Source organism: Manis pentadactyla, chromosome X (genome assembly GCF_030020395.1).
Source record: "Manis pentadactyla isolate mManPen7 chromosome X, mManPen7.hap1, whole genome shotgun sequence".
NCBI lineage: Eukaryota > Metazoa > Chordata > Mammalia > Pholidota > Manidae > Manis > Manis pentadactyla.
In genome coordinates this window covers 105,814,853-105,835,065 of record NC_080038.1, presented here as the reverse complement: position 1 = coordinate 105,835,065, position 20,213 = coordinate 105,814,853, and the positions used below count along the sequence as shown (strand labels likewise).

At 44.3% G+C, this 20,213-nt stretch overlaps 1 protein-coding gene across 1 annotated transcript; it reads right to left on the bottom strand.

The window, feature by feature from the left end:
• Positions 1-14,042: 14,042 nt before the first annotated feature.
• On the bottom strand, positions 14,043-19,578 carry RTL9 (retrotransposon Gag like 9). The gene is made up of 2 exons (XM_036912653.2): positions 15,672-19,578; positions 14,043-15,124 (listed from the first exon to the last, which is right to left on the bottom strand). The coding sequence occupies exons 1-2, from the start codon at positions 19,497-19,499 to the stop codon at positions 15,008-15,010; spliced, it is 3,945 nt and encodes a 1,314-aa protein (XP_036768548.2). The 5' UTR covers positions 19,500-19,578; the 3' UTR covers positions 14,043-15,007.
• Between the last annotated feature and the right edge of the window lie 635 nt (positions 19,579-20,213).

The following is a 20,213-nucleotide window of genomic DNA, read 5'->3' as shown; positions in this document are numbered from 1 at the left end:
CCAGGGAACATGGGATCATGGCAGCCATACATATATGTCCCACCTTCGCAAAAGCACGCTTTCTGAATTCTCCATCCTTTGCTCTCCATTAATGTATGAAAATCCATCAGCCCCTTGCCAGTTCACAAAAAGGCAATTGGAGAGCTACAATGTCTTCATCATTAGATTAGCAATGAAATGGCATGTTCTCTAGTGGCCAGAAAGATTTAATGTGGCTCTCTGGACTCACATTACCTGTATGTCATGGCCAGCCTGCCACAGTAAGTTCTACCTGAGTCTGTAGGGAGAATTAGGTTTAGAACATATATAATTCATTTCTGCTAATGACACAGTTCGTTCAGTATATATTCTATTCTTTAGTCCTCATTCCTTAGAAAGCAACTCTCAGCTTTACATTATCTAGGCTAAGAACTCCAAAATCCAGCTTGCTGGTGCCAGTAACAAAAACATGGCTCACACTGCCATCTGGTAAGTAACAGGTCTATTTGGTTGGGCATAGAACTGACTTGACTCTCACTGACTTGACTCTTACTTGGAAGTTTTAATAGGGTCACCTTTCAAGATTCACTTGGCAACATGTGTCCATCTTCCCATGGCCTTTAGGTGCCTTCATGAAATAAATCAAATGGCATTTCGTAAATAAATACACATCAAGGCATTCAGAGAATAGACTTGCCAAAACAGGCTAGAGGCGAACCTCTGCCCACGCTTTACCTTTCATTCCAGCTGCTTGGGAGGTTGTGTTAAGCTCTTCTTAACTGGCCTTAGGGCCCAGGGATTCTTGAAATTGAATCTCTTTTGACTATTCCTCATCCTGCTAAAAGAAAAACTGGTAGAAATAGGTAAGAAGAGATTTTTCTTAGTCAAGAAAGATTTTCACGTTTAATATATAGTGCTACGCAAACTTTATTTAGACCAGTAGTTGTCAGTCTTCCTCTACATTGGAAATATCTGCAGAGCTTTAAAAAATATTAATGCCCAAATCTCACCCCCAGGGTTTCTGATTGGTCTGGGGTATGACCTGAGCATTAGGATTTTGAAAGCTCTACAAGTGATTGTATTGTGCAATCAAGATCGAGAACTACTAATTTAGACAATCCCTTAGTGTATTAATTTTCAAATTCTGCTATAACAAATTACCACCAACTTTGTGATTTAAAATAACACAAATTTATTATCTTATAGTTCTGGAAGTCAGAAGTCCAAAATGGGTCTCACTAGGCAAAAATCAAGGGATAGGCAGAACTACATTCCTTCTAGAGGCTCTATGGGTAATCTGCTTCCTTGCCTTTTCCAGCTTCTCAAGGTTGCCTGTGTTCTTCTTTGGCTTATCCACCCCCCCCCCCACACACACACACATCTTCAAGGCCAGCAACATTGGGCCAATTCCTTCCCAATCTACATCACTCTGGTCCTCCCTCTTCTGCCTCCCTCCTCTTCTCAAAGGTACCCTAGTCATTACGTTGGCATGCCTGGATAATCCCTAATAATCTCCTTATCTCAAGGTCAGCTAATTAGCAACCTTAATTCCATCTGCATTCTTAATTCTTCTTTTCCATGTAGCCTGATGTACTCACAGTTTGCAGGGAGTAGGATGTAGACACCTTTGAGGAGGCATTTATGTGCCTACCAGAATTGGTCTCTCTTGGGCCATCTATAATAATTCTGCATGGAACGAGGAGGAGCTGGGTGGAAGAAGAATAATACATACCAAGAGGAATACACCCTAGCCAATTTTCTTTATCTTTGGAGCATCTGAAGAGAGAAATAGTTATACATTCATGCTTAGGTGCTCGTATAGCTGTATGTACACATGTGTATTCATATAATGAATAAATATTTGGGACAGAACCTGATATATGCTAGTCACTCAGTGAATGTACAATGAATGAATGAATGGCTGATAACATTTCCAAGCATATATTTCCTCAAGTTTTCCACAATTCTCTGTCTTGGATTATCAGTGCCCCAAGTAAAAAAGACCATCACTGTCCTATCAAGCTCAAATCTTCCCTGTGACATAGATTGTGTAAAGAGAGAAATTTAGATGCTGGGGTATCTAGAATAGAGATAGAATCCTCAGTGGCAAGACCAAGTATGAGCAATAGCTGCAGCAAGGATAGTGGCTAATGCCTCCTGTGCCTCAGCAGAGGACAACTGCATTCAGGAATGTATAGTCCCCTCCTGGTGTTAAAAAATAGTATTGGATGTTTTGTAATGTCTTGAAGGTGTAATAGATCCATAGGCCCAATGCTATACAACAAAAGTCCTGAAAATTAGTAGCATGAAGCAGTTATTTCTGCAGATTAAGCCACCCCCATTTGGCTTCATTCAAGAACTGCAGCCCTAAGTCCTTGCAATTCTATTCTACCTGGGTCCGTTTTCATCTCACATCTCTCCTTCTAGCCCAGAGAATCTGGCTTTCCCACATGGTTCATATATTTATGCTCTTCCGATTACAAGAATATGGACATTTTAGTTGGGGTCTAGAGGCCTTGATGCTAATTCAAATGCCAGAGAATGACCTCTGCTCCTGTCAGGGTTCCCAATTACATGCTCATTTCAGGAGTTGGGGTTGAGGTAATGTCTACAAAAGCTTCCTAGAGTGCTAAAGGTAACAATGGCAGACACCAAATACTTTCTGACTGTACTTCTTTGTGCATGCCTATGGGACAAGCTCCAGAGCTCTCAGAGAAAAACTTTGTAGGAATTAGTGACCAGAGTCAGCAAAACATGAGTTATTCCTTTGTGACGATGATGACTCACTTTGCCATTTTGAGATCTAACTCTGAGGCTTCCTTAACAGGCGTTTGTGGGGTGCCATCATATCTGTTGGTCACTGTCCCTTCGGCCAGACACTGCTTCTGCTTCTTCTGGGACTGTCACCTGGAGTCCTCAAGGCATCAAAGCTGCATGGAATTGTATGGAAGTGGAAGGAATGGGTTTCCTATTTTATTTACATTTTGTTAAAGGGGTGCTAAGTTAGGGACACAGCCAAGCGAGAGATACCACAGTGTCCACCAAGTCAGTTCTCCTGTCCCATGCTAAAGCTATGTAATTGGACCAACCCTACAGGCCTAGCTCTCTCTTCATCTGGGATGAATTTGTCTTAGGAAATTTCTCAGTCTCTCATGCAAGGAGACTTACATGAAAGATACATCTGAATTCTAGACATGGGCACTATTTGCTTATTTATTTTTACTACATCTCAACTGTATTTATGTGCTTATTTTTATGTCATAGGTTTAATTTAAACTCAGAATGGGAGCTCTTACTACATAAGGTTGATCTTGAGGCCCTTCCAAGTATTAGCCAAGAGGTAGACAGTCTTCTCTCCAGAGGGAAAATAAAGGCTTGAGTCAAGGCAATAATGGGAATTGAGGTCTTGGCCTTGCTGACTTGGCTGCCCACCTTAGGTAACATCTACTACACCTTTGTCTTCAGCCATCACTGGGAGTTTCTCATGGATCCAAGGGCTCTTAGCAAAGACCACATATCTCAGTTATTTTAAGGCAGCCAGGGGATTTCCTAATCAGAGATTCTGGGAAAGAAGTACTTGAATTGGGGTGAGTAAAATAAGGAAAGAAGAATTATATCAGAGAACATGGATACATGGAAAATATAAATACTTCTTTTGGCTCCACCTACAGTTGGATCTAGAGTCCCAAAGCTTTTCTGAGGAGAGAAGTTAATGGCAGGTCAAATAGCTGGTCTTGGAGTTTAAAACAGCCAGTTAATAATTTTTTTAATAATTTGTTTTTGCATTGAATTGTTTCTTTTAAAATATCTTGCTGCTTGAATAAATTAAACTACCATTTGTGCCTTTTATCCTCAACCTGTTGGAGTCTATGTGAAAACAAAAGGTATATTAATTTCCTAAAAGATAGGAAAAATTAGTGGATTCAGAGTAGTGGACTATAATATGGTAATATCAGGAAAAGATCAGTCAGAAGGCAAGGATCATAACTATGAAAATGAACTGTGAACATAATTATCATCATTTCAGAATTCCTGAATATGAGCCACATGGACAGAAGGAAGTCTGAAGCAGGGGCATTGCTAGGACACAGCTTTCCTGGAACTTCTGCTTTGCAATGCCTGATTGGAGGTCATGAGATAGATCAGCTGAGTCTTTAGTTTTTTTTTAAAGAAAAAAATAATTTCCTTATAAAAGGGCAGAAGGTATAGTAATTTAGGGGGCAGATTGTAAATTTACAGACCTGGCTTCAAATCCCTTTCAGCCACTTCGTAGCTGTGTGACCTTGCAACGTTTCTGAGCTTGTGTCATACAGAATAGTGGCCCACCAAAATTGTATTCTCCCTTTCTTGGAGCACAGTTGTTACATAGAAGTAGCCACCCAGTCAGGGACTATATTCTCCTGTCCCCCTTCCATCTAGATGAGGCCATGTGACCAGTTTTCACTAGTGGAATTGAATCTGAGGTCCTGGAGTAGAGCCAAAGCACAGTATGGAAGGAGCCAGGGTTCCTGAAATACCTCACGGATGAAAGCTACCCATTAACTAAGAACACCCATACTGGGCTGTTACATGATTGAGAAATACACTTCTGTTGTGTTAAGCCACTGAAATTTTCAGGTTCATTCATTGCTGTGGTTAGAGTCTCCCCATTCAGATTCTGACTCCTCACCTTTCAGTTGAGACTACTTGTGCGTGCATGCCACAGATTTATTATCTAACAGGTCATCAGAGAGACCTGTGACCATAGACTGGTAGAAACAGGAGGAGAATGTAGGGGAGTTTGGCATGATGGCAAGAGCTAGTAGACAGGCAGGTGTTAGAAAGAATTGATTGTAAAATAAATGGATGTGCTTTTAGGAAAAAGACCAGATCAGCAAGAAGATTAACAGAGTGATTTCTGCATCCAAATCTAAGCTCTAACACTGTGCCAGCTGTGACCTTGGACCATCCTTTCACTTCTTTGTACCTCAGTTTTACCAAAATTATTATGATGATGATGATTTACATGTATTGAAACAGAGATGCCAAGAAGACAGTATGTTCAACACAAAGATAAGGCTCTGAGCCAAATGGTCTAATCACATGCAGACTTTGCTCCTGGGCAGTTTTATCATCAAAACTAAGTCATTTTGCATCTCTGGGCCTCAGTTTCCACATCTCCAAATTGGGACTAGGACCTACCCCATCTACAGGGCTGTTAGCAATTTTCAAGAGCAACAATTTTTGTAAGAAAGAGTTCTTTAAGGCATAAAGTGTTATTTTAAAGGTTGAACCACCCAGGAGTCAGACTGTTTTTAATGTACATACAAAAACAACACCTGAGTGCCCTCATATGCAGATGAGCATGGTACAGCAGAACAGTCAGCCCTGGAGACTATCGATTAGCCCAACAGTGTTTGCTATTGCAGTAAACACTTCCAGGACGTCTCTTGGGGATATAATAAAGGTAGTGCCATTACTTCACACTCATATCTCTTTTTTTTTTAACCAAACTTAGTATGAGCCAGTTTGAGCATAATCTCACTCATGAGATTTGACTCTCAATGATTTGTGACCATTTCCAAAATCAAATCTACCCTCAAAGAAAGAAGAGTAGAGTCGCCACTGCTGAAGATACCCAACAAGTATGTCCTGCAACTAAGGCAGTTTGAAAGGCAGTGTTGCCTGGTTGTTTTTAGCAGTTTAGTCCAATGTCTAAAATTATCCTTTGCATATTAAAGGACTCTCATATTGGTTCTTCCGAAGGATCACCAATGACCCCGGTAACTGAGTTCATACTAGTCCCAGTTTAGAGATGTACACATTGACTTCCAGAGAAGCTAAGAGACTAAGGCCTGGTCAGATATATAATGAGTGGCAGAACATGAATGTAATTGAAACCATATTGCTTGGAAAGAGTATATGTCTTCCTAAATGCTACCTTGAGGGAAGAAACAGTTTGTTGGTTTTATATTATGCCTATTTAGAAGTAACATGTTAGTGACTGCCTGGCACCAGCTGAGATGGCAGTGACTGAACTAAGAGAATGATGTGCTGTGAATGGAGGTAGAGTCAATAGAACTTGCCAGGCAATTAGCTATGTGAGCTTGAGGGTTTAAAAAAAAGGGCATTTAGGATGATCCCAGATTGGAGGCTATCTAACTGCTTCATCGATCCCCCTCCATGCTTCTGGGATTGGTCTCTTTGGCTAACCCAACTTCAGGTCTCAGTTGGAGATGCTGTACTCTCACGTGACCCTCTGCCTCAGGACACATAGGAATGCTTTAAGGATGAACATTTGGCCCAACTTTGCCAATAAGGCCCTTTCTTTCATTTTTTGTGCTTGCCTCCAAGAGAACTCAGTCACTCCCCTAGTAGCTCTGAGTTATAAGGCTGTGGAGAAGCACTGTCGAATAGAAATATAATGTGAGCCAAGTATGTAATTGTGAATGTTCTAATTGCCTTAAGAAAGGAAATAGGTGGAATTAATTTTAATAATACATTGTATTTCACACACTACATCCAGTATGTTATTTGAATTTGCAATCAATGCTTTTTTAATTAATAATATATTTTACATTCTCTTTCTTTTTTATACTCAGTCTTCTAATTCAGTGTGTGTTTTACACTTAACAGCCAGCACATCTCAATTCAGACCAGCCACAAATGCTTAATAGGCACATGTAACAGGTGGCCGTGATTGGACAGTGGAGCTCTAAGGGCCAGATTGCCAACCATGTGGAGAATGCCAGGCTATAGAGAGAAGTAAGTCAATGTGCTGAGACATGCCGAGATGAGAAGCAAAGAGAAACACCAAGAATACTGGTGGCATTCAAGTCCCTGATTCTAGGAGTTCTTGAGGATCAGCTCTACCCTCCCACCCAGGATCAGCCATAGCCTGGGTGTTTTTTGAGATATCCCAGATCCTTTTCCATAGTATCCTACTTTGCTATTTAAAAAATATTATTTACCTTGTTATTATCACTATTAAGAATAAATCCATTTGCATGACTTTACCTTAAGGATAGCAATTTTTTTATTTATGGACCCATACCCTTGTTCTTAACAGACATTGTTAAGTAATTGCTCATTTGCCCTCTTTCTTATGAATTCTAAACGTGACCTAAGAATCCTTCTCAACAATGCTCACCCAGTAGCCACTACCAAATAATTGGTGCAAACATGTAAGTGGAAATGTATTTGCAACCTCTGCTATATAGTTGCAATGTGTCCATTTTGTTCTATCCTTTGATAAATGATGAGAGAAATGAAGACATCATGAACACATCCCTCGTGAGACAACCCCCAATGCTCTGAGAAATAGTGTGTGTGTATATTGAGCTCATGGAGGACTAAAAAACCTGTAATACCTGAAGGAGACACAACTAGAAAGATATGGTTTGAACAGTTTTTGCAGCCATATGTATTTTTTGCCCCAGACTGGTGGCTTGGGATGCCACTTTGACATGCAGAAATCTAGTCAACCACTGCGAAATGTGGCAAGTAATCAAAAGATTTCATGGAGTTCTGGGTGAGTCTTTGTAACAGATCCCTTTCCCATGTTTTCTATTTTCTGTTTGTAATAAATATAAGTCAAGGAAGTGAGAGACTGAAAATAATAAATGCCTTACTAAGAAATTTTTCTGTCACTGAATCTGTCAATCAAGCCTCTGGGAGAGATTTCAAATGAATCTGAACATTTCCTTGGTGGTGCCAGTGGCATTTTCAAAGAGGAAAAGATATTTGTGCAATTCTATCCAAATGGGACCAAAAGCAAATGCATTCAATTAGAAATTAAAGTGCACAATCTTTCTTTTGCCATCTTAAATTTGTTAACTTGCTGTGGTCATTCACTGAGGGTCATTCATGCAGGGGGCCAGATGCACTCTTCTCTCTCTCTGGTTTCTCTGAGGATTTTCAGAAAGCACCCTCCATTGTAAAAATGCACATACAGGACAGGAAAAGACTACATCTTTGGATTAAAGAATTCCGAGAGGACAACACCTCAGCCAGTGTCATCAGAATAATTGCTGATACAATGCTGCCCTCTAGCAATGACTCACTCTGGACTTCCACCCCAGCAGTCCTTTCCCCAGGCCACTTAGACAACTTCCTACACACAGAGCATGTCCAAACAAGAAGGAAGTTATCACTTCTTCTGGTTCCCTAATAAGAATTAAACAAAGATAAAAATAAGGCTACTGAGGTCCAGAATGTTCAAGTGACTTGCCCAAGGTCACACAGGTTGTCACTGGCACAGCTGGAATTGGAATGCAGTTTTTCATCTTGTATTATTTTCTCTCTCTCTCTCTCTCTCTCCTACCTCCTCCCCCACTACCCACCCCCCTACTGCCATCTTCCCCTTCACATCTCCCTCCTTCTCAGGGTAGAGGACATGAAGTCTGGGTGATTGGGTTATGGAGAAACTTCAAGTGGTGTCAGAATAAGAGGGTCTTAGCCCAGTGAATTACCAGAGCAATGAATTATTTGTTTGGGTTATTTTAGCTGGGATTGAAAGAAGAATCCACAAGAAAAAAGGTTATGTTTGTCTGGGAATTTTCTTTTCAGATAGGACTTCTAGGCCTCCATCAAACTCTCAAATACAAGCCCACACTCACCTTTATTCAGAGGCAATCTTTTCACAGAAGGCAGCAGTCAAAAGAAAGTTGTTATGGGACTGGGCAGGACCATGAGAATTTGCCTTTCTAACTGCCACTCCAAATCCTGGAAAGGTTTGGGGCAATAGCATATTTAGGGGTGGGCTGGAGAGCAGTAGCTTCTTCCAGAATACTCTCCGAAAGTGAAGGCTCCAACAATACTTACAGTAATATGTTGCAAGATGGTTGAGTTTGTAATAAAAATACATTAGAGGAAAGGACAACATCATTAGCCATCAGGGAAAAGCAATTCAAAACCACAATGAGATACCTACTAGGATGGCTATAATAAAAAACAGATAATAATAAGTGTTGATGAAGATGTGGAGAACTTTGATCCCTCAAGTACTGCTGGTGGGGATGTAAAATGGTGCAGCCACTTTGGAAAACAGTTTGGAAGTTCCTCAAATGGTTAAACATAGAATTATCACATGCTTCATCAATTTTACCCTTAGGTGTGTATGCAACAGAAATGTTCACCCAAAAACTTGTATAAGAATCTTTATAGCAACAGTATTCATCATAGCCAAAAGGCAGAAACAACCAAAATGTTCATCGAATGATGAATGCATAAATCAAATATAGTATATACATACGGTGGAATATTATTCAGTTAGAAAAAAGGAATAAAGTGTGGATACATGCTACAACACAGATGAACCTTGTAAACATTATACTAAGTGAAAGAAGCCAGTCACAAAAGGCCACATATAAAATGATTCCATTTATATGAAGTGTCCAGAATAGATAAATCTGCAGGGACAGAAAGCAGATTAGTGGTTGCCAGGGCCTGGAGGAAGAGGCAAGAATGAGGAATGACCACTTAATGGGTGTACAGGTTTTTTTGTGGGGGATGAGAATGTTCTAAAGTTAGATTGCAGTGATGGTTGCACAACTAGGTGAATGTACCAAACAACATTGAATTGTATGCTTTATGTGGATAAATTATATGGTATGTGAATTTTATCTCAAAAAAGCTCTGACCAAAAAATAAATATTTTTAAAAGATGTTAGAGGATATTGTGGGGAAGCAAGGGTCCATCTGCTTGATACCCATTTATACATTAATGCTTAGACCACTGAAATTCTCAGCAAAGGTTGTCAAAGACTGGCAGCTTTTTTTCTTTTTAAGTCTTGCCAGCTTCCCCAAGCCCAGCCCAGCACCAAGGGCAGAATCTTTTGTATGAATGATGAATTGACTCAGTCTTTGTCAGAAAGTGTCTGTGTCTCATACTGACTCCCGAGTGATAACTGAATACTCTTACAAGATTGAGGCTCACGGTTTTGCTCCTCAAGCACTGTGTAAATATTTCATTGTCACCTAGCCTTTATCTTGTCTGACTCCACTTGCGCCCTGGAAGGCTCAAGAGTTTGTTGGTTTGCCATTCAGATCCCTCTTCATTTTTGCCCTTGGGGATTTCCCTTTCTTTATTTCAGGCTTAGCTGTGAGCTTTTTCCTCACACTTTACCCTGAATTTGTTTGTGTTTGTAATGGAAGAAGCCACCACAGATTATCTCTATCAAGTTGCTTAAACTGAAAGTGTCTGGTGCTTTTTTAATGGGTCCATTCAACCGAATGTTAGAACTAGGATCACCATGCCCAGGGGAGGGTGGCATGAGAAGGCAGGGACATGGAGTATCTCAGTGATTGATTGTCTTTCTTCCTTACCTGCTTCTCCCCTTTCCTAAGGGAGAAGTGACAAAGAGGAAAAATAAGTTCTGAGAAAGAAGAGCCACTCTTAGTGGAACCACAAAAACCCCCTTTTGTAACACTTTCAGAGTCCTATGCCCTTCCACAGATGCCTGGGCCCAGGATTCATTTTTTTTTTTTACTGGGAAGATGCCCAGGGGAGAATCTTAGCTTCCTCCTCAGGTGAGAGCTCAGAACAGAGGCTACTCTACTCTGAGGTTACAGCTAGCCCGTGGGCAGAACTTCCTGAGCTCAGTGGCATCCCACAATGATTTCCTTTCCCCTGAATATTGAAAGTTTTCCCCAAATACCCCTAGGAGGATTCACATCTGGATCTAAGATGGGGGAAGGAGAAACCAGGACCATTTTTATTCAGGCCTCAGACTTTTCTGCCCATCAAATGCTGGCTGCCCTTTGGGTGGCAAATTTGTTCAGAGGAACAGGGTAAGTCTTCACAGTAGCCATGGGGCTCTGAATACTGAAGTCATGTATATATGGTGTGGAGTGACTGTGTGGTGCTGGTGGAGGTTGGGGTGACCCTAAGGCCGGACTGCAGTTGTTCAAATCCCAGCTTTGTAACTTTTTAGCACTGTAACCTTGGATCAGTTACTTAACCCTCTCTGTGCCACAGATTCTTGGTCTGTAAAATGGGATTAATGAGAACACATGCCCCTGAGGGATGTTTTGAAGATGACATGGGATAAACCAAATGAAGCAATTAGTACAGAGCTTGGGCCCCTGGTAAGCATTCCACAGATGCTAATATTAAACTGTGGCTTTTCCCAGTCTTAGGCCAAGCGTTTTCTTTTGAACCATCCCCCACAGCTTAAAGAAGGCCCCTGAAGAAGACTGAAAGCTGAATATGTCCCAACTAGGCCTATCCCACCCTCTTCCCAACCTCCTCAGAACCAAGCTTGGGTTTACAGATAATAACAAGATGTTACATTTGTTCTTTTCACATTTATTCTCCCAACCACTTTCACAACCTTTATCCCATGATGCTGTGAACTTAGCAGGATGGTGATGATTGTCCCCATTTTGGAAAAGAAGAAACTGAGGCCCTAAGAGGTAAAGTGACCTGTCCAGAATTACCCAGCTTGCTAGAGGGAGAGACAAAGGTAGGCAAAGTCAGATCTCCTCCTTCAGTGGTCACTGCAGCCTCCTTCAACATCTATTCTCCTATAAACCCCTCTACTAGGTCACAGAGGATTGAGCAGCCTGCTTCCCCTGCCCCACATCCGTTCAAAATGCACGGATGAAAAGAGCTTTCAGACAGGTAAGAAGGAAGGAAACATAGATCCATAAGAAAAGAAAAATCTCTCTAAAGCTCTGACGTAGGGCAAGTTATTTTATCTGTAATATTCTGGTTGGAGAATGAAGTTGAGAGTATCTCAAGGTCTCAAGCCTGTTGGAAGAAATGAGGGGGAAAGGGTCTATTTTGATCTGATTAAACTGGTCCAGTGTAGTGGGATCTCAGCTGAGCCCAAAGTGAGACTCAGAAATGTCTGGAAACTGACAGTAGTCATTCAATGGCAGCACGAGCCTGTACTGACATGGAAGAAGTGGTCTTCAAGAGAAGTTTTTATATACTATTGGTCTCTGAGGGGCAGAGATAGAGACCAGGTGGTGAGTGAGAGGATGGCAGAAGGGTAGAGGAACAGGACAGGGTGACATTGGCTCTCTACCTAGGCCACAGGACTGGGTGTGTGGAGAGAGTTCCTGGCATCTACTTACATGGACGATACTGGGTTTGAAGAGACCTATGGACTTCCAGTGCCTTAGGGGGCAGGGTTCAAAATACGGAAATGGAGCTGGAGGTTGGGTCTAAATAGAGGACTTGATGGCTTTTGCTCTCCAGGCACAGGTGCAGGGGCTGGAAATCTGATCCAGGGCAAGTGGGGCGGGGATGGGAGGGGAGACATTGCTGTAGGAAGAAGCTGAAGCTGCTCTTCTCACACAGGCCTCACTGAGACACAGGGTAGAAGCAATGTTGTGGTGTCCAGGTGACAAAGTGACACAGTATGGCACAGAATGGGGAAGGGACTTACCACCCCAACGTTCCCCACCCCATTAGTGAAACCATTAGTGGTTTGAGGATCACTCAGGTGCCTTGCGGATTTGCAGAATCCACACCCCACCCCGGCAGGGGCCTTCTCAGTCCCACAGATGGAGGCACCCACCAGCAGCTGACGGGGTGCTGAGGGGCTGTCCTCACATGGCAATGTGGGCAGCTGACCTCCACGAGGCAGGGTAGGAATCAGAGAACAACAAGAGAAGACTGTCTCAGAATACAGGAAACTTCCAAGGTCTTCCACAAATAACTGAGAAAACCTTCAAGGGGTTAAGATCCTGTAATACACAGGTGGGGTCAGGGGTCAGTGACATCTGAGCTTTTACTGCTTATAGGACCTTATTCTTACCCATGGGCCATTGCGTCCTAGAGAAACTTGGAACACTATTTTACAGCAGGCGAAATTGTCTCAAGTACTTGGGCATGTGATAGCCTAGCTCAGTGTAGATGCTGAGTGGCTCTTGAAGCATTTCTAAACATAACCTTTGGGGTGGGCAGAGGAGCAGGGACTGAGCTCTGACAGGGTATGATTGGGCTTCATTTGTTCCATTTATCTCTAGTGACGTTAGCTTGCAGGAGAGGAGAGGCAAAAGCGAAGGAAAGAAGAGTGAGGGGAAAAAAAGAAAAGAATTGTTCTTACTCTCCATTAGTATGGCTAGAAGAAAATCAATTTCACTTTTAAGACATTTTCCTCCCCATACATTTTCCAGACATGAACTGCGATTCATTGTATCATCAATTTCTTTTTCAGTAGGAAGTAAAGCTGCCAGTGCTGTCCTGAGCTAAGAGCAACCCTGGCTGAACGTGGAGACCCAAACTCCACTCGGGCCTGGACTGGGCCAGGTGTGAGCCAACAGGGCCAGAGAAGAGGAGGAAAGCTGGGTCTCCAGAGGCCTGCTGCCTCCCTGGAATTTGGGTTTCCCAACTTACTGCACCTTCTTTTTCCCCCTGAGACAAGAGTGATTGATGCATCCACAGGTAGCCTGTAGAGCCAGATTCTTATCTATATTACCATGGGGCTGCTAATTTGTCTGCCAATCTTTTTTTCTGAGAATCATTTTCCTCTTCCTGGAGTCAGACCCAATATTTAGGGTAATGGAGCAAGCAGCAAACGTCCATTCTCAGAGAGGGTTTGTTCTCTGTCCCTCTCTTCCCATATCCCTGCTGCCATTGCCATGGATTTCAGTCATCTAGCAAATCAGTCACCTGTACTATAGCAGCAGAGGGCTCACAACTGCTCTCTGACCCCTTCCCCATCCCACCTCCAAACTGTTGCCTGCTTAGCTTTCTGAAATATGTTTCTAATCATGTCACTCCTACTGTTTTTAAAAGATCTTTGGGTAACCCAATTACATGGACATTATTGAATAAATAAGTTGGCCCTGTTAGTATCAAATTCCCCATTATCTTGATTTCTTGCCTTCATAGCCTTCACCACAATTTCAGCCTATCTTATGTATGTGTTTTCTGGCTTATTGTCTGTCTTCCTGCTCCATTGAAATGAATTTTTCATTCAGTCAGGGTTCTTATCTGTCTGTCCCCAGAACAGGGGCTGGCACATGTTGGATAATAAATATTGATTGAATGAAGGACTCAATAAACCAAGTTCTGTTAAGCCATAGTTAATTGTTTTTTCATAAATGAACTTTATTTACTTTTATGATTACAAATGTAGTACATGCTTACTATATAGGATCTGGAAAGTACAGCGAATTAGAAAGAAGGTAAAAACACCCACAATCCCACTACCTGAAGGCAAATGCTGCTTGTATTATTTTTTAATTATCTATGCCTGTTTAAAGACAAGACATTTATCGAGAGTGCTGGCCATGAAGCACAATAGCCAAGGGGAGTGGGGGCAATTAACAACTGAAGGGTCACCCAGATGGCAGAGCTAAAGATAATGACATTGAGACAAGACAAGCGCCATAGACAACACATCAAGAGGCCAGAAGTTGATAACACAAGAAGCTGGGTTATGGTAAGAATGTAATGAGATGGTGCTTGCCAAGAGTTTAGCCCAATACCACTCACATAGTACATAATCAATAAATATTAACCATTACTATGATTATTGTTATGGGTCAAAACAAATGGTTCAGGATGGAGACTATAAACCGGGCAAAGCCCTGGAGACACATTTTAAGTGCTATAAGTTGGGGCATGTACAGGCAAGTCTATGGATGAAAACGGTGGTATAGGAGTGGGCATCACTCTCCTTATAGGCTTCCCTGCCAGATGAAACAGGACCAGGGCTTCCTCAAGTTTGCCTGATGACATGTGGCAAGATATTCCAAGATGTTTTTAAGGTAGGACATGGTTTCTCCTGCCTAGACTTTTCCCTGAACCAGGAACTAGAACTGGCCTCAATGGTGATGGGAGTTCAGAACTTCACACACTGAACACTCTTGAAGTCAACACTCTGATTGTGAGGGCAGGTCACAGGCATGTGGGTGAAAGAGAAGGTCAAGCTAGCCAAGTGGGAGATAGTGTGGGATATGCCTGGGGGGGGAGGCTGAAGACGGAAGGCCACAAGGTTGGTGGTGTAATTGAATGGAATGGGTCCAGGAACCAGTCCTCAAGTTAGCAGCTGAGTCAAATAACAGAGAAGAAGAGTCCAGGGGGACCAGATTACTTGTTGGTGGGGGCCTTCTGATGGCCTATGCTCTGTCGAAGGTGGTCGTGCAGACCCACTTGAGGGTCTCCATGCTCTTTCAGGTAGTAACAGCGTTTGGGAACATGCTGGTGCTGGGAGTAAGGAAAAACAAAAAACAGCAGAGGTAAGAGTCACACCTACTATGACAGTGGGTCTTCTGTCTGGATAATTTCAGTAACTTAGCAGATCAAGGAACTTGACTAATGTACCTTACTTGTATAAAATACAACTGAGGACTAAACTAGCCAAATTTCCTAGTGACCTGGGTCCACAACGCAGGAGGCTATAGTTGGGACCCAGCCTCCAAAAGATGACCCCTCCCTTAGAATTGGTCTTGGAATAACTGAGAGTTGGTTCTGAGCCCAACTAGCTCCCTCATAGGCAGAGGATTTGGACTTTTAACCATTCCAGGCCTCAGTACCTTGGGCAGAGCATTCCTCCCCAGAGCAGTTTATACACCAAATGTAACTGCATGGCAAGGCCCCTGATGAAACTCCAAGTTGGGGATTATGGTCTAGGAGCTCAGTGCCCCCCCCCCACCTCTTCATTAGTCTATTCAAAGGAGCAGGGTGACCTCCTCCCATCATGACCTCCTCACTTTTCTGCTCAAAAACCTTGAGTGTACTTCCCCAACTTTACCTCCTCAGTGCGCTGATGACAGTTCAGTTCATTCTCCATTGCTTCCTCATTATTCCGCTTACAGGCTGACAGCAGAACCTGGCTTGAGCTGCCTGGGGAATCCTTCTCTTCAGCCAGCTGGCACTCAGTGTAGAGAGACCGGTCTATCAGCTCCTTTAGGCTGCCAGCCACCTTCAGGAATATCCGGCCCATTTTGGTGGTAACAGCTTCCGAGAGTCCTTCCAGAAACCTGGTCCGTAGAATGGCATCAGACCAAGACAAATGTCGGGCCAGCAACAGGAAGTCAGTGGCATACTGCCTGACTGACTTCTGGCCCTGCTTGGGATGGCAAAGGACAGCACTGAGGATGTCTATCTCGGACAGGGAGTCATACAAGCCCTGTGATCTGCTCAGGAAAGATTTGTTTTCATCTGGGAGGGGGTTTCCTACCTCCATCTGCAAGATGGACCACCTCTCTGCTGCCCCCAGGTGAAGAGACACTAGAAATGCCATTTTCTCTGAATCAGCCAAAAATCCCTTCATTTGCTTCTCCTCATCAATCTCCATCTCCTCCTCCACAGAGCATGAGCCCCGGGCTGCTTCCTGCTCTTCTAAGAGGTAACAGAGTGCTGGGGTCAGCATGCCAAAGGATGGGACTTCCTTTGGTGGTGGGTTCATTGTTTCAGAGGTTGTGGCAGTCACGTGTGGTGTGGACTGCAGTCCAGAGGCTGTGATGTTGATGTGAGAGGCAGGTGTTTCTCCAGAGTCTGTGGCTTTGATTTCCAGAGTAGGCATCATTCCAGAGTCTGTGGCTGCCATTTGTGGTATGCACATGGCTCCTGAGGCTGGGGCCTTCAGTGGCATAGACACCCCTTCATAAGTCATGGCTGTCCTTTGTGGCATGGACATCCCTCCAGAGGCTGTGGCTCTCAGAAGTGGCATGGACATCATTCCAGAAGCTAAGGGTCTCACTGGTGGTGCAGGCATCCCTCCAGAAGTTGCATATGTCGTTTGCGGCAAGGACATAGATCCACAACTCGCCACTCTTGTTTGCAGTGTGAACATTGCTCCAGAGGCCATGCTTTTCATTAGTGGCATAGGTATCTCTCCAGAAGCCATGGTTGACATCAATGGCGTGGGCATTGTTCCAGAGGCTGTGGCTCTCATTAATGGCCTGGACATCCCTTCAGAGGCCATGGCTGACGTTAGTACAGTAGACATCTTTCCAGAGGCCGGAGCTCTTGTTAACTCTGTGGATACAGCTTCAGAGGCTGAGGGTCTCCTTAATGGTGTGGACATAATTCCAGAGACTGGGGTCCTTACTAGTGGCAGGGACACCACTCCAGAGGCTGGAGCTCCCACAGATAGTGTGAACATCTCCCCAGAAGCAGAGGGCATCATTTGCAGTGTGGACATTGTTCCAGAGGCTGGGGCTCTCATCATGGGCATGGACACCCCTCCAGAGGCTGTGGCTGATATTTGAGGCATTGACATCACTTCAGAGGCCATGGATCTCATTAGTGGTGCAGACGTTGCTCCAGAGACTAGAGCCCTCATTTGTGGCATGGGCATCATTCTAGAGGTTGTGGCTGTTGTCGGTGGAGTTGACATTGCTCCATAAGCTGGGACTCTCAGAGGTGTGGCTACCTCTCCAGAAACTGGGGGTCTCATTAGTGGTGGGGATATCCCTCCAGAGGGTGAAGCTCTTGTGAGCAGTGTGGACGTATCTCCTGGGTCTGAGGCTCTCATTAGTGGTATGGACATTGCACCAGAGGCCGGAGTTCTTGTTTTTGGTGTGAACAGCCTTTCAGATGCTAGGGCTCGCATCTGCAGTGGGCATATCTCTCCAGAGGTCATGGATCTCATGAGTGACATGGACATCCCTTCAGAGTCTTGAGTGTTCGTTGGCTGACAAGGCATATTTCCAGAGGCTGTGGCTTTCATTAGTGCCTTGGGCATTGCTCCAAGACCTGGGATTCTCGTTAGAGGCGTGGACATAGTTCCAGAGGCTGTGGCTGTCATTTGTGGTGTGGACATGTCTCCAGAGGCTGGGGCTCTCATTAACAGTGTGGGCATCCCTGCAGAGGCAGTTTCTGTCATATGTGGCACGGACATGGCTCCAGAAGCTGTGTCACTCATTAGCATTGTGGATATCTCTCCAGAAGCTGCAGCTGTCGTTTGCTGTGTGAGCATCGCTTCTGAGGTTTTGGATGTCATTAGTGGCTTGGACAATGCTTCCGAAGCTGTAGCTCTCATCTGTGGCATGGACATCACTCCCGAGGTTGTGTCTCTCATTAACAGTGTGGACATTGTGCCAGAGGCTGAGGCTTTCATTTGTGGTACAGCTGTCATTCCTGAGGCTGTGGCTCTCCTTTGTGACATGGACATTGCTCCAGAGACAGGAGCTCTCCTTAGTGGCATGGACATCATTCCAGAGGCTGGGGCTCTCATTCGTGGTGTGGACATTGCCCCATTGGCTGGGGCTTTCATAAAGCCTGTGGGTATTACTCCAGAAGTTCTGGCCATTGTTAGCCGAGTGGACATCACTCTAGAGGCTGTGGTTGACATTTGCTCTGTGGCCATTGCTCTAGAGGATGTGCCCGTCACCAGTGGAGTGGACAATACTCCAGAGTCTGGGACTGTCTTTAGTAATGTAGGCATATTTCCAGAGGTTGGAGCTCTCATTCGTGATGTAGACACTGCTCTGGGGTCTAAGGCTCTCACTGGCAGTGTAGACATTCCCCCAGAGGCTGTTGCTGTCATTGGTGTAGCAGACATAATTTGAGAATCTAGATTTTGTGTTAACTGTGGGGACATCACTTCAGAGCCTTGGGCTGGCATCTGCTGGGTGGGCATCATTCCAGAGGTTAGGGCCATCATTAGTAGTGGAGACATTGCTTCAGTGTCTGGGGCTGGCTTGGGCAATGTGGACACTTCTCCAGCATCTGGGGCTGACAAGAGCAGTGTGGACATTGCCCCAGAGTCTTGGGTGCTCATTAGCTGTGCAGACGTTGCTTCAGAAGCTAGGGCTGACATTATCAGTGAGGATATCGCTTCAGAGTCTGTGCCTGACATTAGCAATGAAGATATCTCTCCAGAGGCCAGGGCAGTCATTAGCACTTTGGACATTGCTTCAGTGTCTTCGTCTGTAATTTGCAATGGTGACATTGCTTCAGAGCCTGGAGTTGGCATTGACTGTGTGGACCTCACTCCAGGGTTTATATCTGGCATTAGGAGGGGGGACATCTCCCCAGGATCTGGGGCTAGCATCAATGACGTGGCCATCATTTCAGAGGAGGCAGTGCTCATTATAGGTGTAGCCATTACTCCAGAGGATGCAGATGGCATTGCCAATGGTGATACCTCTTCAGAATGTGGTGCTGCCATTAGTGCTGTGGACACTGTTCCAAAGTCAGGAATTGTCATCAGTCCTGGAGACATTAATCCATAGTCCGAAGTGGACAGCAATGGGGACAATGTTCCAGAATCTGAGGTTGGCATTAGCAATGGGGACAGTGCCTCTGAGTCTGAAGCTGGCATTAGCAATGGGGACAGTGCCCCAGAGTCTGAAGCTGGCACTATTGGTGGGGACAGGGTGCCGGAGTTTGGTGCTACCATTAGAGGTGTGGACATGATGTCAAAGTCTGGGGATGTCATCAGTTGTGTGGACATCCCTCCAGGCTCTGATGCTGAAGTTGAGACTGTAGACTGTACATGAGAATGCAGAATTTGGACCTCTGCTTGGGTCTCTATCATTGGTCCAGAGAAGGCCATCTCCCTGTTTTGGGGGTCGACATTTTCCTCCCCCATCATGTTATTGAATCGCAGTGAACGTAAGGGTAGTGACATATCTGCTATGGCCACAGGATAGTGTGGAGGGAGCCCCGAAAGTGATGATATCAGGGGTCCCACTGAAGCCCTGGCAAGAAAATCTGTAAACAGGAAACAAGTTTAGCAGTCAAAGCCAGTATCAAGAAGATTAGGAAATAGACAAATGGTTCACGATGGAGGCTTGTTTTAGGTGCTGTCAGCTGTGTGGCATCAGTAACAAGCTGTGGAACAATGAACAAACCTGAAGCTGGAGCAAATATCCGTTCCACCTCTATCTTTTACAAACCAACCTACCTCAGTCACACAGCACAGCCTCTCAGTTTGCCCATGGCTATAAAACCCCAGCGAGCCCCGCAGCCTGGGCTCAAACGAAGCATGAGTACCACCTTCTGGACAACTGTGAGAAGTGCAGGCTCCTGGGCAGTGTTGGGTCGCACCGAAGTACTGGGCCAGCCAGCCAAGGCACTAGCAGGCCTGGGAGAGAAGGCCCTTTGCCCCAGGGTGCTCACAGAGTCCCGCCAAGGATTTGGTTCGCATTTTACTACTGTGATGGCCCTGAATGTCTTCTTGGGAAAAAGAAGGCGCTATCTGACCATTGACTGGAAGCTGTGTTCCATGAACTGAAACTCCTGTTTATTATTATTAATAACAAAAACAACTACTACTACCACATATTGATCACTTAGTGTGTTCCAGGCACTATACTTTAGGCAACTGTACACAAATTACACT

Coding starts and splice junctions, on each gene's coding strand:
- RTL9 (XM_036912653.2), bottom strand. CDS start 19,499: ATGTCACTACCCTTACGTTCACTGCGATTCAATAACATGATGGGGGAG. Junction 15,125..15,671: donor GTCATCAGCGCACTGAGGAG/GTAAAGTTGGGG, acceptor CCTTACTCCCAG/CACCAGCATGTTCCCAAACG.